This window comes from Lethenteron reissneri, chromosome 1, assembly GCF_015708825.2.
Source record: "Lethenteron reissneri isolate LAM-NWPU_2019-01 chromosome 1, ASM1570882v1, whole genome shotgun sequence".
Classification (NCBI taxonomy): Eukaryota; Metazoa; Chordata; class Hyperoartia; order Petromyzontiformes; family Petromyzontidae; genus Lethenteron; species Lethenteron reissneri.
Window position 1 is genome coordinate 7,224,632 of NC_083779.1, and position 17,450 is coordinate 7,242,081.

The 17,450-nt window shown below is 52.4% G+C and overlaps 1 protein-coding gene across 1 annotated transcript in view; it reads left to right on the forward strand.

The window, feature by feature from the left end:
• The first annotated feature begins 6,572 nt into the window (after positions 1 to 6,572).
• The window catches only part of ETFA (electron transfer flavoprotein subunit alpha), a 22,926-nt gene continuing 12,048 nt past the window's right edge, over positions 6,573 to 17,450 (forward strand). The window contains 5 exon segments of the mRNA XM_061549601.1: positions 6,573 to 6,773; positions 11,126 to 11,168; positions 13,601 to 13,842; positions 15,974 to 16,012; positions 16,014 to 16,026. Coding sequence (XP_061405585.1) covers positions 6,690 to 6,773; positions 11,126 to 11,168; positions 13,601 to 13,842; positions 15,974 to 16,012; positions 16,014 to 16,026 — 421 coding nt within the window. The 5' untranslated portion in view covers positions 6,573 to 6,689.

Consider the following 17,450-nt stretch of genomic DNA (forward strand, 5'->3'; position numbering starts at 1 on the left):
TGTGTGATCTTGTAATGGTTTTATCCAATTTCATTGTAGTTTTTATAGGCCGTGTTGGGCATTAGGGGCGCGCGAGCTGGTTCGGGTCGTCGGAGGGTGCAGCGGCAGGCTTGTGACGTCCATAGTTTAACTCGCACCTCGCGACGTCGGACGTGGGATTTTTGCCTTTTTAACTTCCAGGATTGTTCAGGGCTTTGCTGAAATCTGCAATAGTTGTTTTTGTCTGCGTGTGTGTGTGTGTTTTAAGAGGTTTTTTTTAAAGAAAAAATATTTTTTAATATCAACGTCGCTTCCAAATGACACCCCAAGACTTGAATGTAACGTACCGTGGGAATTCCGTCAAACTCTGCCAAACGCCGGGACGAAGCCATCGACTCTTGGGCCAGTTTATTGCGGCGTGGGCCGCGCGTGGCCGCGCTGGGTTACGTCTCGCCCACCTGCACCTTCCTAGGGGCTACAGCCCCCTTACCACCCGCCACAGTTCCGCATCGAGCGTGAGCCAATGAAACAGTGGGGGGGGGGGGGGGGTGAAGGAAAGGAACGGATGGAGTCGATTTTTTTAGAAGGGGAAATTCGCGAGATCGATGGGAAGCAAGGCCGTAATTATAATATATATTTGGGGGGGCACACACATCCCCCCAATAATCAAATATGCTCAAAATGTCCCCCCCCCAATATATTGCTATAAAACAGATTTCTGTTCATATGATTGTGGTTATGGTTGTACTTTATTCATCTCTAATATCTGCCATTACATACAATGAAACAAGAAAATGTAAAAAAGAAAAACGGAGCAATGTAATACAATACACTATTAGACATTGTAAAAAATACGGTAAATAAAAAGTCCATCCTATGTATTAGTGAATTTTTAAATATTTTAGGCATGAAATGGCAGGAAATTCGTTTTTAAATTTAGATTTTTTTTTCTGGGGGGGAGACCCCCAGACCCCCTGGAAGATTTGGGTCCCCCCCCAATGTTGACTCCATGGCTACGGCCCTGGTGGGAAGGGACGGAAGATAGGGGAGTGATGGAGAAAGATTGTTGAGGGTTAAAAGTAGTTGACGGGGAGGGGGGCGACGGACAGGATCGAGCGTTTTCCCACCGCATTGGGAGCGCGAGCCAGCGTCCACAACGCCCCCCCGAGACGATGGCCGTGATTCCGCACCGCCGATTGTGTTTTGCAATAAACGATGATATGTTCGATTACGATTGTTCGGGAAAAAAAAATCAGTTTTTTCCCCAGGCCGTTGCCAACCATCCCACAAAAGCGAATTGCACAATCCTGGAGCTTCTGCGGGTGTCCTCCACTCGGGCGCGTCGCCATCTCCGGCTCCTGGGCTGCCAGATGCTGTCGGCAAAAGCCCTCCCAGCTTTAAACGACGGGACACTGCTGAACGAAAAGGGCAATGCAGTAGACTCACGATAACCTGTGTGTGGTTTTTTCCCGATTTGCGGATTAACTGCGCACCTCAGATTATTTTTTTCCCTTAAAGCCCAAATGAATCATCTAAAAATAGTTGTACATTGCTTCTAGATTTGAAGCTTTCGTGACTGCAAGGATTCATACGCTTAGTTTTTCGGTAAAGTCACGTTGGTAAAAAATGAAATGAAAATTAATACATTTTTATTTTATTTTTAATTTTAATTTCATTTTGTACATTGTTATTCTTGGAAATGTTTACTACAAGTCGCGTGTGTAAACCAAACAAATGTGTTGCTCCGGTGATTCTGACATCCACGTGATCGCTCTACAGTACAGTAGTTGCATATCTTTACAAAAGTGGGGCGGAGTTTGATTGATGTTGATTGCTGTGGCTCTGCTGTTATCCACTTGGTGGGCCGAACCTTCTGCCGGGCAGGAGCAGGAAAGTGTTATCACTGAGCACGCGCATCGATCGGTCGATCGTTTCTGTTCGTTCTAAATCGAAAGTCACAATCGAAATCGTCAGTTGTGCTTAATTTCGAGTGATTTTTTTTTATCATTTATATTACGAGTTTTAATTTACGAAAACTGCAATGGCAGAGACACTTAAACGTAATGTATCCATGTATTTGTGGTTTTTGGCATAGATATCCTCGGAAAATGGATATTTTTGGATTATCTGCTATTTAAAATAATCAGCGGCTCTCTTCTCCGGCATTAGCGCGGATAATCGAGGGTTTACTGTAGTTTTCTAAATCATGTCACCCCCCCCCCAATCGAAATGCCTCCTTCCTGCCCCTTTTGAAAACAGATGCTGCTTCACCGTGCGGCTTACTTATCTCTGTACTAATACTGGTAGGAACCTCCTGGTTACACCAGCCCACAGGGGATTATTGTGTCCGGCCGTCCGTCGTGTAGGGAGGGGCTGGGTGGGGAGGGAGGGGCTGGGTGGGGAGGGTGGGGAGGGGCTGGGTGGGGAGGGGCTGGGTGGGGAGGGGCAGGGTGGGGAGGGTGGGGATGGTCTCGGTGGGGAGTGTGGGGCTGGGTCCGGGGTGGGAGGGGTGGGGCTGGGTGGGGAGGGGCTGCTCACCCCGTGGTGCCCTTATAAAACTCAACGTTTAACCTACTCACGCCGGCTTGTGCCCGCCCTCGCAGTCGGGCATATTTGTGGAATACACCACGCCGCCGTTGACCCTGGCCATCGACCGAGCAACCCAACGTTCCTACCAGCTCCCTCTGCAGGAATCTGTTTTTACCAGGTCAAGCCTCACCACTCAGCAAAATATCTCTCTATTAAAAGCGACCTGTCAACAAATGAAATTCACAGCATCCCAAATACTATTAAAAACACGTCGATTTTAAATGACGGAAAAACTGTTGAAAATCTACGGGGAAAGATGCAAACTCCAAATATACAGACGTCAGGGTCGGGATCGAACCCATGAACCTCCCATCATCAACCTCTCGTCCACCAAAATGTCGTCTCGGTCATTCCCTCCTCTCTCCTTCCTGCCTAGCGCTCCTTTTGTCCAGCTGCTCATCTTGAGCCGTGCCCTCCGTCTGCCTTGGGGGTCTTCTGGCCCTGTCTGCTGCTCTTTTCTCTCTCTCTCGCCTATCCCAGTTCCTTTCCACGTTTCCCCATTCACGATTTCGTTGACTCTGCTGCGTATCCTCCTGCCAGGCGTTTGTCGTGGGTACAAAGGTTGCGTTGGACGCAAACTTGCGTTTTGTTTGAGCAAGCATTGGTCCCATTCTGTTTAGCATCGACATGGGCCCCATTTGGAGCACTGCTATGATTTCTCGGGCCGCGCTAAGGGGCCGTTCATAAATGACGTCACGTAACTGGGGGGGGGGGGGGGGCCGACATTTGTGACGAGGGGGGGGGGGGGTTGAGAAATGTGACGTCACATCAAAATGCGCAACTTTAAATAAATATAGACAAAACGTTCTACGTAATGAAATATAATTTTTGATTAATGTTACCTCCTACAACATCAGAGTGCAGCGCCACATTAAATACGCACTACAATGACAATAGTTTAAAGCGATTTGAAGCATGTTTTATTTTGGGGGGGGGGGCGGACAGCTTTGTGACGTCATTTGAGGGGGGGTCTGACAACACCGCTGTGCAGGTGACACCATAATTTACCTCCAGCGAACACCAGATTCGATGTCGGCAACATCTCTGCTTTCGTGGTCATGAATGACTGTAAAATCATTACCTACTATAATCACCCAGAAATGTCTGTCCGTCCCGCGCGTGACGTCACTCCACATGAGGCCCACCCCCCCTCATTAGTATTCATGAGTGGGTGGATTTTTACACGAACTGAATTCAATAATTGATTACGCAAAGTCATGACGTTTTTTTACAGAAAGTGACGGTAAAAAATAAATCTACTCAGCACAGTGCTGCATCCGTGCGTGACGTCACTGCAAAAGAGCCCCCCCCCCCCCTTCATTAATATTCATGGCCGCGTGGAAATTTACACGAACGCACAAGAAGGTCACGCACTCCACATGCCGCACCCCTCCCCAATAACCATTGATCGGGTGACGTCACTCCACATGGGGCAACCCCCCATTAATAATCATGAGCGGGTGACGTCACTCCACATGCCGCACCCCTCCCCAATAACCATTGAGCTGGTGAGGTCACTCCACATGGGGCAACCCCCCTCATTAATAATCATGAGCGGGTGACGTCACTCCACATGCCGCACCCCTCCCCAATAACCATTGAGCTGGTGACGTCACTCCACATGGGGCAACACCCCCCCCCCCCCTCATTAATAATCATGAGCTGAACAATTTTTCTATTTTACTAATTTTTCTATTGAATATTTCAGATTTACTGCAATTTTCATCCGTCCTTGGACGGGCAAAAAATCTAGTGGATGAAGATTTTTTTCTCTCCAGCTAAATGACAATAAGGGGCCGTCCATAAATGACGTCACGCACCTGGGGGGGGGGGCGTTTGAGAAATGTGACGTCACATTAAAATGCGCAACTTAAAATAAATATATAATTGTTTTACCAACACTAATTGTTATAACAACACTCCTACAACATCAGAGTGCAGCGCCACATTAAATACGCACTACAATTACAATAGTTTAAAGCGATTTGAAGCATGTTATATTATCAAAATGGAAATATGGTTTTGGGGGGGGCAGAGCTTTGTGACGTCATATTTGAGGGGGGGGGGCTGACTTTGTGACGCCGTGTGACAAGCGGGGGGGGGGGTCAAAAATCGTCCAAAATCGCGTGACGTCATTTATGGACGGCTCCTAAGACCAAACTCCTCTTTGTGAGCTCTCCGCAACAATTAAAAAGAAACTGGGACTTTTCAGCCGAGTTATTGATGGCCAGGACATCTGCCCGAAGCATGAGATAAAGTAATCTTGGGATTAGATGTCCGATCCGTTCCTTTCTTTCGAATCTCACGTTCATAAGGTTGTGAAAACCTCGGTTGTTTTTAAATCCTTTATTAAATCCTTTATATTAAGTTCGCTTGCTTGCTTGCGTGCTTGCTTGCTTACGACCGTGCAAATCTTTCGGTCGTTTTTAAACCCACTTTCCGTGATCCAATCGAGCTGACATTTTGCACACAGACTCGTTGTGCGTGACAATTAATGTTTGTGAAATTTTTTTTCCAAAATTTTACACTTTTTAGGACAAAAATATTATTTAATTACCAATTGCTTAATGGTACAATGCAATCATCTGACCCATAGGTGGCAGACATCTCAAGCCAGAGGACGAGAGGACTCTAGCCGCCACGCATATAAAGGATTTATAGTGAAAAACTTTGTTTTTACTGGTTATACTTATATTAAGTTCGCTTGCTTGCGTGCTTGCGTGCTTGCTTGCTTATGACCGTGCAAATCTTTCGGTAGTTTTTTAACCCACTTCCCGTGATCCAATCGAGCTGACATTTTCCACACAGACTCGTTGTGCGTGACAATTAATTTTCGTGAAAATTTTTTTCCAAAATGTTACACTGTTTAGGGAATTTTTAAAAAATATTTAATTACCAATTGCTTAATGCTGCCAGACAATCATCTGACCCATAGGTGGCAGCCATCTCAAGCCAGAGGACGAGAGGACTCTAGCCGCCACGCATATAAAGGATTTATAGTGAAAAACTTTGTTTTTACGGGTTAATTTTTTTCATCTCAGAAATATTTATTTCTCGACTGCACGACATCGTCACACCGGCTGATTCCGAGAGGCTGGTGATCCATACACGTGGCCTCTCGCGAATCGATTACTGCAGTGCCTCGTTTCAAATACGCTCCTTGCTACGTAGACTACACATTGTTCAGACTGCGGCAGCGAGGTTGGTGACCAGAAACCCCATTTACGTGACCACATTTCTCTTATCATTACCCTGGCTTGCGGTCTCGAAACGAGTCGAGTTTAAACACATTCCTGCGGAGGGAGCTGGTAGGAACGTTGGGTTGCTCGGTCAATGGCCAGGGTCAACGGCGGCGTGGTGTATTCCGCAAATATGGCCGACTGTGAGGGCGGGCACAAGCCGGTGTGAGTAGGTTAAACGTTGAGTTTTATAAGGGCACCACGGGGTGACCTGCCCCTCCTCACCCAGCCCCACCACTCCCACCCCCATCCAGCCCCACCCAGCCCCTCCCCTCCCTCCACACCCAGCCCCCTCCCCACCCTGCCCCTCCCCTCCCACCCCCCACCCAGCCCCACCCTCCCCACCCCTCCCACCCCCACCCAGCACCACCCTCCCCAGTCCCCACCCTCCCCACCCAGTCCCTCCCCACCCTCCACACCCAGCCCCTCCCCACCCTGCCCCTCCCCTCCCTCCCCCCCACCCAGCCCCACCCTCCCCACCCAGCCCCACCCTTCCCACCCCCACCCAGCACCACCCTCCCCAGTCCCCACCCTCCCCACCCAGCCCCTCCCCACCCAGCCCCTACCCACCCTCCCTACCCAGCCCCTCTCCACCCAGCCCCACCCATCACATTTTTGGATGCACGACGGACGGACGGACACAATAATCCCCTGTGGGCTGGTGTAACCAGGAGGTTCCTACCAGTAGAACCTTCTAGTTTTTAAAGCTGCGGGGGGCGGGGGGGGGGGGCTGCGTGCGGGGGCTTGGGGGCGGGGCGTGTGGATGGTGCACCACGTGTTTCCGGCGAGGGCTGTCAGCTGACAGCGCTACACACGTGTGTGTGTGTGTCTGTGTGTGTTGTCCGTGTGTTGTCCGTGTGTGTCGCCCGTGTGTCCGTGGCGATGTCGCCGACTCTGACCCCGCCCGTGCTGTGGGCGCAGCGCCACGACTCGGTGTCCCTCAAGGTGGACCTCAAGGAGGTGTCGGTGAGAGGCGAAGGCCGCCACGGGGAAAGGCCGCGACGGGGCTAGGCCCGGATCGCGACCTTCACTGATTCATTCATTCTACAGCGGCAGCAGCGAGCCCAGCCTGACACGACACACACATCACACACCTACACCACATCACACACATCACACCACACACACCACACATCACATCACACCACACACATCACACACCTACACCACACACATCACACCACACACATCACACACACCACATACACCACACACACCACATACACACATCATACACCTACACCACACATCACACACCTACACCACACACATCACAAACACCACACACACCACACACATCACACACCTACACATCACACACCTACACCACATCACACACCTACACCACACACATCACATACATCACAAACACCACACACATCACACACCACACCACACACATACACCACACACATCACATACACACCACACACATCACACACCACACACCCATACACCACATACACACCACACACACGACACACCCAAACACCACACACATCACAAACACCACACACGTCACACACATGTCACACACATACACCACACACACCACACACACCACACACACACCACACACATACACCACACACACATCCCACACATACACCACACACACCACATACACACCACACACATCACACACCACACACACTACATATCACACACACCACACACACCACATACACCACACACACATCACACACACCACACACATCACACACCTACACCACACAACACACATACACCACACACATCACAACACACACCACACACCCAAACACCACACACATCACACATACACCACACACACCACACACACACAACAAACCACACACATACACCACACACACCACACAACACACACACAACACAACACACCACACACACACACGTACACCACACACAGCACACAACACCACACGAATAGGCTATCGCTAGTGCGACCAGTTGACAATGCGACCGAATCGCTTCTAGGCAGAAACCCAGCAGCACATTGCGCCAACAACACTGTGACCCTTCAAGGAAGGGAACGCGGATACGACATTGCGTGTGCTGTGTAATCATCAATGTTGTAGAACGTGAAGGGCCATCGCCCCGAAACGTCGGCTATATTTATTTAGCCCCCCTCCCTTGCAAGGCCACGCGATGTTGTTGTTGGCCTGTTTGCCGGGTAATGATAATAATGTATGATAACATTTATATCGCAGCTTTTCATCGATGATCTATCAATGCGCTGTACAGGACACAAGCAGCAGCAGCAGATTTGTCATACAAATCATGCAAATACATTTTAAAATAATTTACGAAATGAACTAAACGTTTAATACGCGGAAGTGTATACTGTATATAAATAGGTTTTAAGGTGCATTTGGGTGGTTGCAGGTGGTCAGTGATGGGGCACTTGGTGCTGCTGCTGCTGCTGCCACCGTGTGAGAGGCAATCTCACAAGTTGGACTCAAAGTGCACCTAGCCTGGCACTGACGCCGTGGGGACGTCATCGCTACTTGGTGGCGAATGGCGGTTGTGGTGGTGGGTGCCTCGCCTTGGCAAACGAGAGGGAGGGTTAACCTTGAGCTTGGCTGCTGAGCCAGAGGCGTTCACAGATAAGGCTGGATGAATCAAGGTCCCCATTGCACAATCCGGGGCGCCGCGGTGGCTAGGAGATGTTAACTACCTCGCCTGGTGTGCAGGAGGTCGTGGGTTCGATCCCGACCCTGACCCCTGCTGCTGTATATTTTTAGTTTGTGTGTCTCTCTCTCTCATCATCATCACGGTGGCTAGGAGATGTTGACTCCCTCACCTGGTATGCAGGAGGTCATGGGTTTGATTCCGACCCTGGCGATGACTGCTGCTGTATATTTGGAGTTTGCGTGTCTCTCTCATCATCATCACGGTGGCTAGGAGATGTTAACTACCTCGCCTGGTACACAGGAGATCGTGGGTTTGATCCCGATCCTGACGGCTGCTGCTGTATATTTGTAGTTTGCGTGTCTCTCTCATCATCATCATCACGGTGACTCGGAGATGTTAACTACCTCGCCTGGTAGGCAGGAGGTCGTGGGTTCGATCCCTACCCTGGTGCATGCTGTGTATTTGGAGTTTGCGGTGTCTCTCATCATCATCACGGTGGCTAGGAGATGTTAACTACCTCGCCTGGTATGCAGGAGGTCGTGGGTTCGATCCCACCCCTGGTGCTTGCTGCTGTATATTTGGAGTTTGTGTGTCTCTCTCTCATCATCATCATCACGGTGGCTAGGAGATGTTGACTACCTCGCCTGGTAGGCAGGAGGTCGTGGGTTCGATCCCGACCCTGACGCCTGCTGCTGTATATTTGGAGTTTGCGTGTCTCTCTCTCATCATCATCATCACGGTGGCTAGGAGATGTTGACTACCTCGCCTGGTGTGCAGGAGGTCGTGGGTTCCATCCCGACCCTGACGCCTGCTGCTGTATATTTGGAGTTTGCGGTGTCTCTCTTTCATCATCATCATCATCACGGTGGCTAGGAGATGTTGACTACTTCGCCTGGTATGCAGGAGGTCGTGGGTTTGATCCCGACCCTGGCGATGACTGCTGCTGTATATTTGAAGTTTGCAGTGTCTCTCCCTCCGTGGTCGTTTGGATTTTTCTCCTCTACGGGGCCTCCGGTTTTTCCCCTCCACATTTACAATCAACACGCGTTGGAGTATTTCGCCTGCTATAAATGTCCACGCGGTGACGATAAGCCTCTTCGTCCAGCTATCATTCGTGATGGCCAGCTCGCTGCTGAAGAGCGATACAGCTCAGTAGGGGTCCTCCTTACACCTTGGCAAAATAAAAACATAGACCAGACCGGGACCTGGTCCCATCGTCCACTCTGAAGCAGCTGGCTTGTGCAGCAGCAGCAGAAGAAGGAAGCGATGGTGAGTCGTGTCGACTGTCAGTGCCATCAAGCCGGCGTGACGGAGTCGTCTTCTTATTCCCAGAAGTGTAGTTAAGTAAAAACAAAACAACAACAACTTCTTGGTTCTTTCGGTAAAGTCACGTAGAAGGGAAATAACTAAATAATAAAACTAAAACATAAGAAAATTATGTTTTATTTTTATTATTTTAATAAAATTATGTTTGTTTTATTTTTATTATTTTATTATTTTCCTTCTACGTGACTTTACCGAAAGAACCAAGAAGATGAATCCCTGCAGTCACGAAAGCTTTAAATCGAAAAACAACAACAACCCCATATTCTTGGTTCTTTCGGTAAAGTCACGTAGAAGGGAAATACTATTATTGTATTATTTACCTTCTACGTGACTTTACCGAAAGAACCAAGAATATGAATCCCTGCAGTCACGAAAGCTTTAAATCGAAACAACAACATCAACCCCATTTTGTATTCGTAGCTTCTTCTGTGCTCGAGTCCCCAGAGAATGGAGGAGGCGAGGGAGAGGGTGGCGACGAGGGAGGGAGGGAGGCAGGGGCCGGGTGGGACCTGTTCTGGACTGTTCTTGCCTGCTGCTTACTCGGGTTGCTGGGGATCAAGGGCGGTTCTCAGACAAAAGACATTGCCTTGTTTTATTGATTAATGCAGGGACCTGTTTAATAGTCTTGGCATTTCGGGACCCCCCCCTCCGCCCCCCCACTCTGACCTGGGCTGGTGCAGCTGCTGTGGTTGGTGTGGCCGGTGGGGCTGGTGGGGCCGGTTGAGACAGCGTGGTGGTGTGGCCAGGTCTGGCCTGGCCGTTGGGGCGGTGGGGCTGGGTAGAGTCCGGCGGGCCCAAAGTTGTGACATTTCTGGGTCTGTCGGGGCCGATGTGACCGGTGCAGCTGGTGTTGTCGGTGGGGCCGATGGAGACAATGTGGTGGTGTGGCAGAGTCTGGCCTGGCCGTTGGTGCCGGTGGGGCTGGGTAGAGTCCGGCGGGCCCAAAGTTGTGGCATTGCTGGGTCTGTCGGGGCCGATGTGACCGGTGTAGCTGGTGTTGTCGGTGGGGCCGATGGAGACAATGTGGTGGTGTGGCCGGGTCTGGCCTGGCCGTGGGGCCGGTGGGGCTGGGTAGAGTCCGGCGGGCCCAATGTTGTGGCATTGCTGGGTCTGTCGGGGCCGTCGGGGCCGATGTGACCGGTGCAGCTGGTGTTGTCGGTGGGGCCGATGGAGACAATGTGGTGGTGTGGCCGGGTCTGGCCTGCCCATGGGGCCTATGGAGCTCTGGAGCCGGTGTGGCCAGCCTGGCCGGTGGGACTGTTGGGGGCAACGCGGTCGGGGTCTGACGAGGGCGATGGGGCCGCTGTGGCCGAACGGGGTCCGGTGTCCCTAACTCCGCAGGCCTCTCCCTTTCGCAGGAACATGAAGTGGAGTGCAGGGGCAAGACGATCGTCTTCAAAGGTACGCACAGGGCTGGCTCTCTCGCCCGTTTAACACAGGGCTGGCTCTCTCGCCTGTTTAACACAGGGCTGGCTCTCTCGCCCGTTTAACACAGGGCTGGCTCTCTCGCCCGTTTAACACAGCGCTGGCTCTCTCGCCCGTTTAACACAGGGCTGGCTCTCTCGCCCGTTTAACACAGGGCTGGCTCTCTCACCCGTTTAAACACAGGGCTGGCTCTCTCACCCGTTTAACACAGGGCTGGCTCTCTCACCCGTTTAACACAGGGCTGGCTCTCTCGCCCGTTTAACACAGGGCTGGCTCTCTCGCCCGTTTAACACAGGGCTGGCTCTCTCGCCCGTTTAACACAGGGCTGGCTCTCTCGCCGTTTAACACAGGGCTGGCTCTCTCGCCCGTTTAACACAGGGCTGGCTCTCTCGCCCGTTTAACACAGGGCTGGCTCTCTCGCCCGTTTAACACAGGGCTGGCTCTCTCGCCCGTTTAACACAGGGCTGGCTCTCTCGCCCGTTTAACACAGGGCTGGCTCTCTCGCCCGTTTAACACAGGGCTGGCTCTCTCGCCCGTTTAACACAGGGCTGGCTCTCTCGCCCGTTTAACACAGGGCTGGCTCTCTCGCCCGTTTAACACAGGGCTGGCTCTCTCGCCCGTTTAACACAGGGCTGGCTCTCTCGCCCGTTTAACACAGCGGTAGGGAACCTCCGGCCACCTTTGTCTCCCTCTAGGCAGGGCTGGGGAACGTCCGGCCCGCGGGCCGTATGAGGCCCGCGAAATCATTTGGTCTCTGGCCCTGCCAAGGCAACCGCAGGCGGGACTCGAAATTCAATACATCTAGGAGCAAACCTGGAAAAGCAGTTGCGAGTAGCAGCAACATCAACATTGGCTAACATCACACACGCCTCGCCAAAGAGAAGCAGTTACAGCCATCGCATTAGGGGTGGGTTAATTAAATGTTTGACCAAATATAACAGGCACATTTTAAAGTTGATAATGTTGTATGGCCCGCGAATGATGTTATAAATATCCAAATGGCCCTTGGCAGATAAATGGTTCCCCACGCCTGGTTTAACACGACATAGGAGGCTTTCGCGACCGATATCCATAGAGGTTTTTAGGTTCGGTCGCTTAAATATATAAAAGTCGTTAAACCCGCCACCACCCCATGCAGCCAACTCGTAAGGGTTGTCACGTGAACAGAACGTGCCAATTCGTGTGTTGCAGATCAAAGCCACTTAGATTGTAAATGTTGTGGTTATTGCTCTCCAACCCACCGGCGTGCTGGACTAGTGACGAATTGGCCACCCTGTTTACGTGACAACCCTTACTAGTTGGCTGTGTCGGGTGGTGGCAGGTTTATCGACACATTTTTTAGTTTACACGATCTAACCCAAAAAAGCCTGTATTATGGAGGGCTCTCATCGTCATCGTCGGCTTAATCGACTCCAACTTGAGATGAACCAGAATTGCCATGAGCACCGTTGCCGACAATCACACTCGCGCGTCTTCAAAGTCGTCTTCATCACCACGATCAGCATCTACAGAATCCATTCTTGGTTCTTTCGGTAAAGTCACGTAGAAGGGAAATAATAAAAAATACAAATAAAACATAAAATAATTCTCACGACGTTTCGGCCACAATGACGCTGTCTTTCTGACAGACATGTTCTTCACCTGAGGACGGCTGCTTGCATTGTGGCTGAAACGTCGTGAGAATAATTTTATGTTTTATTTTTATTATTTTATTATTTCCCTTCTACGTGACTTTACCGAAAGAACCAAGAATGAATCCCTGCAGTCACGAAAGCTTTAAATCCAAATCTACAGAATCATTAAAATCAACCACATCCATCATCACGGTCATGGAATTGGCCAAACATCCCGGCATCCAGCACTCTCCTGAAAATTATTCTTAGGACTTGGCGAGGCTTAGCAAAGGGCGTCGTCACTACTGCTGCTGCTGTCTATGTTGCCATCGCCTGCATTTCCACCTCCATCACCGAAGACAAATATTCCCCCGTGTAGCCTTAGCAGACTGTTGGAGCAAGTACTGTTGTTAGCGAGTAGCACCTATGAAAGCCGGCCACCTTTGTCTCCCGAGTGGCGATGATTACACGTCACACCTGGTACTCATTTGAGGCCGAGTCGACCTAGGGGAGGCCCAGGACCGGTTTAGATAATCGTCGCGAGCGGGATTCGAACTCGAGTCGCCGGGTTCGTATCGCGTCGCGCTAACCTCTTGCACTTTACCGCTCCGCCGCCGCCGTCGCCACCGCCGTGGTCACCGTCACTGCCGCCACCACCGTGATCACCGCCGCTGCCGTGGTCACACGTGGTCACCAATGCCGCCGCCAACGCCGTGGTCACCGCCACCACCGTGGTCACCGCCACCGCCGTGGTCACCGCCACCGCCGTGGTCACCGCCACCGCCCACCCGCCAGGCTACGGCTACGGCGCCCAGGGCCAGAACCGCTACGGGTTCTCGCTGGAGCTGCTGGAGGCGGTGGAGACGCCGGCGGCGAGCGTGCGCGTCACGCAGCGCGAGGTCGCCATCACGCTGCGCAAGGCCGCGCCGGCCTGGTGGGCGCGCCTCACCAGCGCCGAGCGGCGCCCCAACTTTGTGATGCCCGACTTCGACCGCTGGATGGACGAGTCCGACGCCGAGGAGGAGCTGCGGCTCGAGGTGAGGCTTGGGGGTTGGGCGCGAGGAGACGGAACCCGGCCGCTCGCCAATGACGATGATGACGAAAACGACGACGGTGATGACGATAACGATGATGAAAACGACGACGGTGATGACGACGGTGATGACGATAACGATGATGAAAACGACGACGGTGATGACGATAACGACGATGAAAACGACGACGACGGTGATGATGAAAACGACGACGGTGATGACGACGGTGACGACGATAATTGTTTTTTTACCCTTCTATCTGGCAACAAAACTGACACCTTTTTTTTACGAGGAGTCATGTTTGCATAGACCACAATACCTGCAGTCACAATGCAAACAAAAAACACAACTCTGATAATGTATGCACTGTCCTTGAAGTTGATTGGTCCACACTCGAGACCGCTTTCCTTAGAGCCTAGTCTCACATGGTGCTGGCTCTAAGGAAAGCTGTAGTCTATGCAAACATGACACCTTGTAAAAAAAGGTGTCAGTTTTGTTGACAGATAAAAGGGTAAAAAACCAATTATAATGTTTACTGGCAATGAGGTTCCAATGGTGTAAATGATGATGACGACAAGGATGACAACGTTGACAATGACGACGATGACAAGGATGATGACGACGATCACCTCGTCGTCGACGATGACCACTACGACGACGATGATGACAATGACGACGTCGCGATGAGAAGGGCCGATGGGAAGGGGAGGCGTGCGTGCGGGGAGGGTTGGTAGATCACCGCGCAAATGTTGTGAAACTCCCTTCCCCCCGCGGCTAGCTGTCGAGGAGGAGCCGTAGCCAGTCTCTGGCAGGAGAAGGCGGTCACAGCAAAAGCGTGGACTGTGCACCTGTTCCCTCTGTACGAGATAGAGCGTTTCCCCCTCGCACGTGGCTTTTCTGCGGACGCTGCGGTTTCCTCCCCCGCATGTATAAACGCTCATTAATCGGCGGATAAACCAGCGTGCGTAGTGGACCATACAGCATGGGCGAAGGTTGGCGCCGGCTAGTCACCTGGCCACTGCTGCCTCTCCCGCTCGTCCGTGCCCCCCCCCCCCCCCCCAGCGCCTCCAAGTCATTCTCGGTCTGTTCGAGAGCGATGAGCGGATACTCTTTTTAACTCGACTAAACAATTTTTATTTTACCAGGTAAGGCCCCCACTGAGCCACGCAGCTCTTGTTTCGGGAAGCGACAAACGAGAGAGCCCAACGAAGTGGCTCGTCGCGCGGACATTTATAGCGGCGAAATACTCTTAAAGCGCGCGTTGAAATACTCTAAACCAGGGGTGGGGAACCTTTTTTCTGCCAAGGTCTATTTGGATATTTATAAAGTCATTCGCGGGCCATACAAAATTATCAACTTCAAAATTAGACTATTATATTTGTGTAATAAAGCTCGTTGAGACGACTTCTGGAATCCGTCTTTATTCAACTTATGTTACAGTTACTTCACGCTGCTGACAGGCAGCGTGAGAGGGACAGATAGAGAGAGAGAGACGCACTGCCACGTGGCAACTCGGAGCCCCGCTCCCGCGTGGCCCCCTTCCTCCGTTCGTTCCCGTTCTGACCACGTGTCGTTCGTCTCCACCCCTATTTAATACCCGGGTCACGTGGTACGTTTCCGCCAATCCTCGTTAGCCTGCATCGAATCTTCCAGGCTCCCTCGTCAGCTCCCGGGACCACGCCCCTGACTCGTCTCCCCATTGGCTGAGGCCAAAGCCAGCAGAACCAATCCTTACAGCTGTCACCTTTCCATGACGTCAGGGCCACGCCCCTAGGCTTCCCCCCATTGGCTGTAAACCAGAACCGGCAGAGCCAATCACCATGACGAGTTGTGATACGTCAGTGAGCCGGATATATTCTCATATTACATTTTGGTCAAGCATTTAATTAACTCGCCCCTAATGTGATGGCTGGAACAGACCAAATGGTTTTGCGGGCCTTTGTACGGCCCGCGTGGCCGGACGTTCCCCACCCCTGATCTAAACGCACCTGGATTTTTTACCCCCGCAAGGCCCAGAGAGAAATATCCACGCGACCACGGTGAGCACGTGCACACTCCAAATGCCCGGCGTGCGGCGACGGCGCGTTGTCCGTGACGGGCGGTGACGGTTCTGCCGCCGTGTCCCCGCCTGCAGGAGATGAAGAATATCGGGAAGGTCACCGTGGAGTCGCGCGGTCCGCAAACACCGTGAGCTCCGTCCCCGCATCCCCGGCGCAAAGCCACGGAGCGCAGATGGTGGCGGTGGGACTGGTGGTGGTGTGGTGGTGGTGGTGTGGTGGTGGTGGACTGGTGGTGTGGTGGTGTGGTGGTGGGACTGGTGGTGGTGGTGTGGTGGTAGTGTGGTGGTGGTGTGGTGGTGTGTGGTGGTGGTGTGTGGTGGGATGGTGGTGTGGTGGTGGGACTGGTGGTGGTGTGGTGGTGTGGACTGGTGGTGGTGTGGTGGTGTGGTGGTGGGATGTGGTGTGGTGGTGGGTTCTGCTGGTGGGACTGGTGGTGTGGTGGTGGTGGTGTGGGGTGGGACTGGTGGTGGTGGTGTGGTGGGATGGTGTTGTGGTGGTGGTGTGGTGGAATGGTGTTGTGGTGGTGGGGGACTGGTGGTGTGGTGGTGGTTAGACTGGTGGTGTGGTGTGGTTGTGTGGTGGTGGTGTGGTGGTGGTGTAGTGGTGGTGGTGGTGGGATGGTGATGTGGTGGTTGGATGGTGGTTGGTGTGGTGGTGGTGTGGTGGTGGTGGGACTGGTGGTGGTGTGGTGGTGGTGGTGTGTGGTGGTGGTGGTGTGGTGGTGGTGTGGTGTTGGGGACTGGTGGTGGTGGTTGTGGTGGTGGTGTGGTGGTGTTTGGATGGTGGTGTGGTGGTGGTGTGGTGGTGTGGTGGTGGTGGGATGGTGGTGTGGTGGTGGTGGTGGTGGTGGTGGGATGGTGGTGTGGTGGTGGTGTGGTGATGGTGGTGTGGTGGTGGTGTGCTGGTTGGACTGGTGGCGCATTGTGGTTTAACATGGTGGGTTTTGGTGAGTAGAGGAACTGACTGGTGAGTTTTCTGTGCCCCTCCCCCATGCATTGCACTGCAGTGATGGTGGTTGTGGTGTTGGTGAGTAGTGGTGAGTGGTGGTGGTGGGACTGGTGGTGTTGGTGGAGTAGTGGTGAGTGGTGGTGAGTGTTGGTGAGTGGTGGTGTTGGTGAGTGGTGGTGGTCGTGGTGAGTGGTGGTGGGGGTGAGTGGTGGTGGTGGTGAGTGGTGGTGGGGGTGAGTGGTGAGTGGTGGTGGTGAGCGTTTCTCCGTCTGCCCGTGCAGCGCTCTCCACGCTGCACCGCGGCTACCTCTTCGTCTACAACCTGGTTGTTGTTTGGTGGTGATGAGTGGTGGTTGTTGTTGTGGTGGTGGTGGTGGTGTCGGTAAGTGGTGGTGGTGGTGAGTGGTGGTGAGTGGTGGTGGTGGTGAGCGGTCTCCGTCTGCCCGTTGCAGCGCTCTCCACGCTGCACCGCGGCTACCTCTTCGTCTACAACCTGGTTGTTGCTTGTGGTGGTGGTGAGTGGTGGTTGTTGTTGTGGTGGTGGTGAAGTGGTGGTTGTTGTGTGGTGGTGGTGGTGGTGTCGGTGGAGTGGTGGTGGTGGTG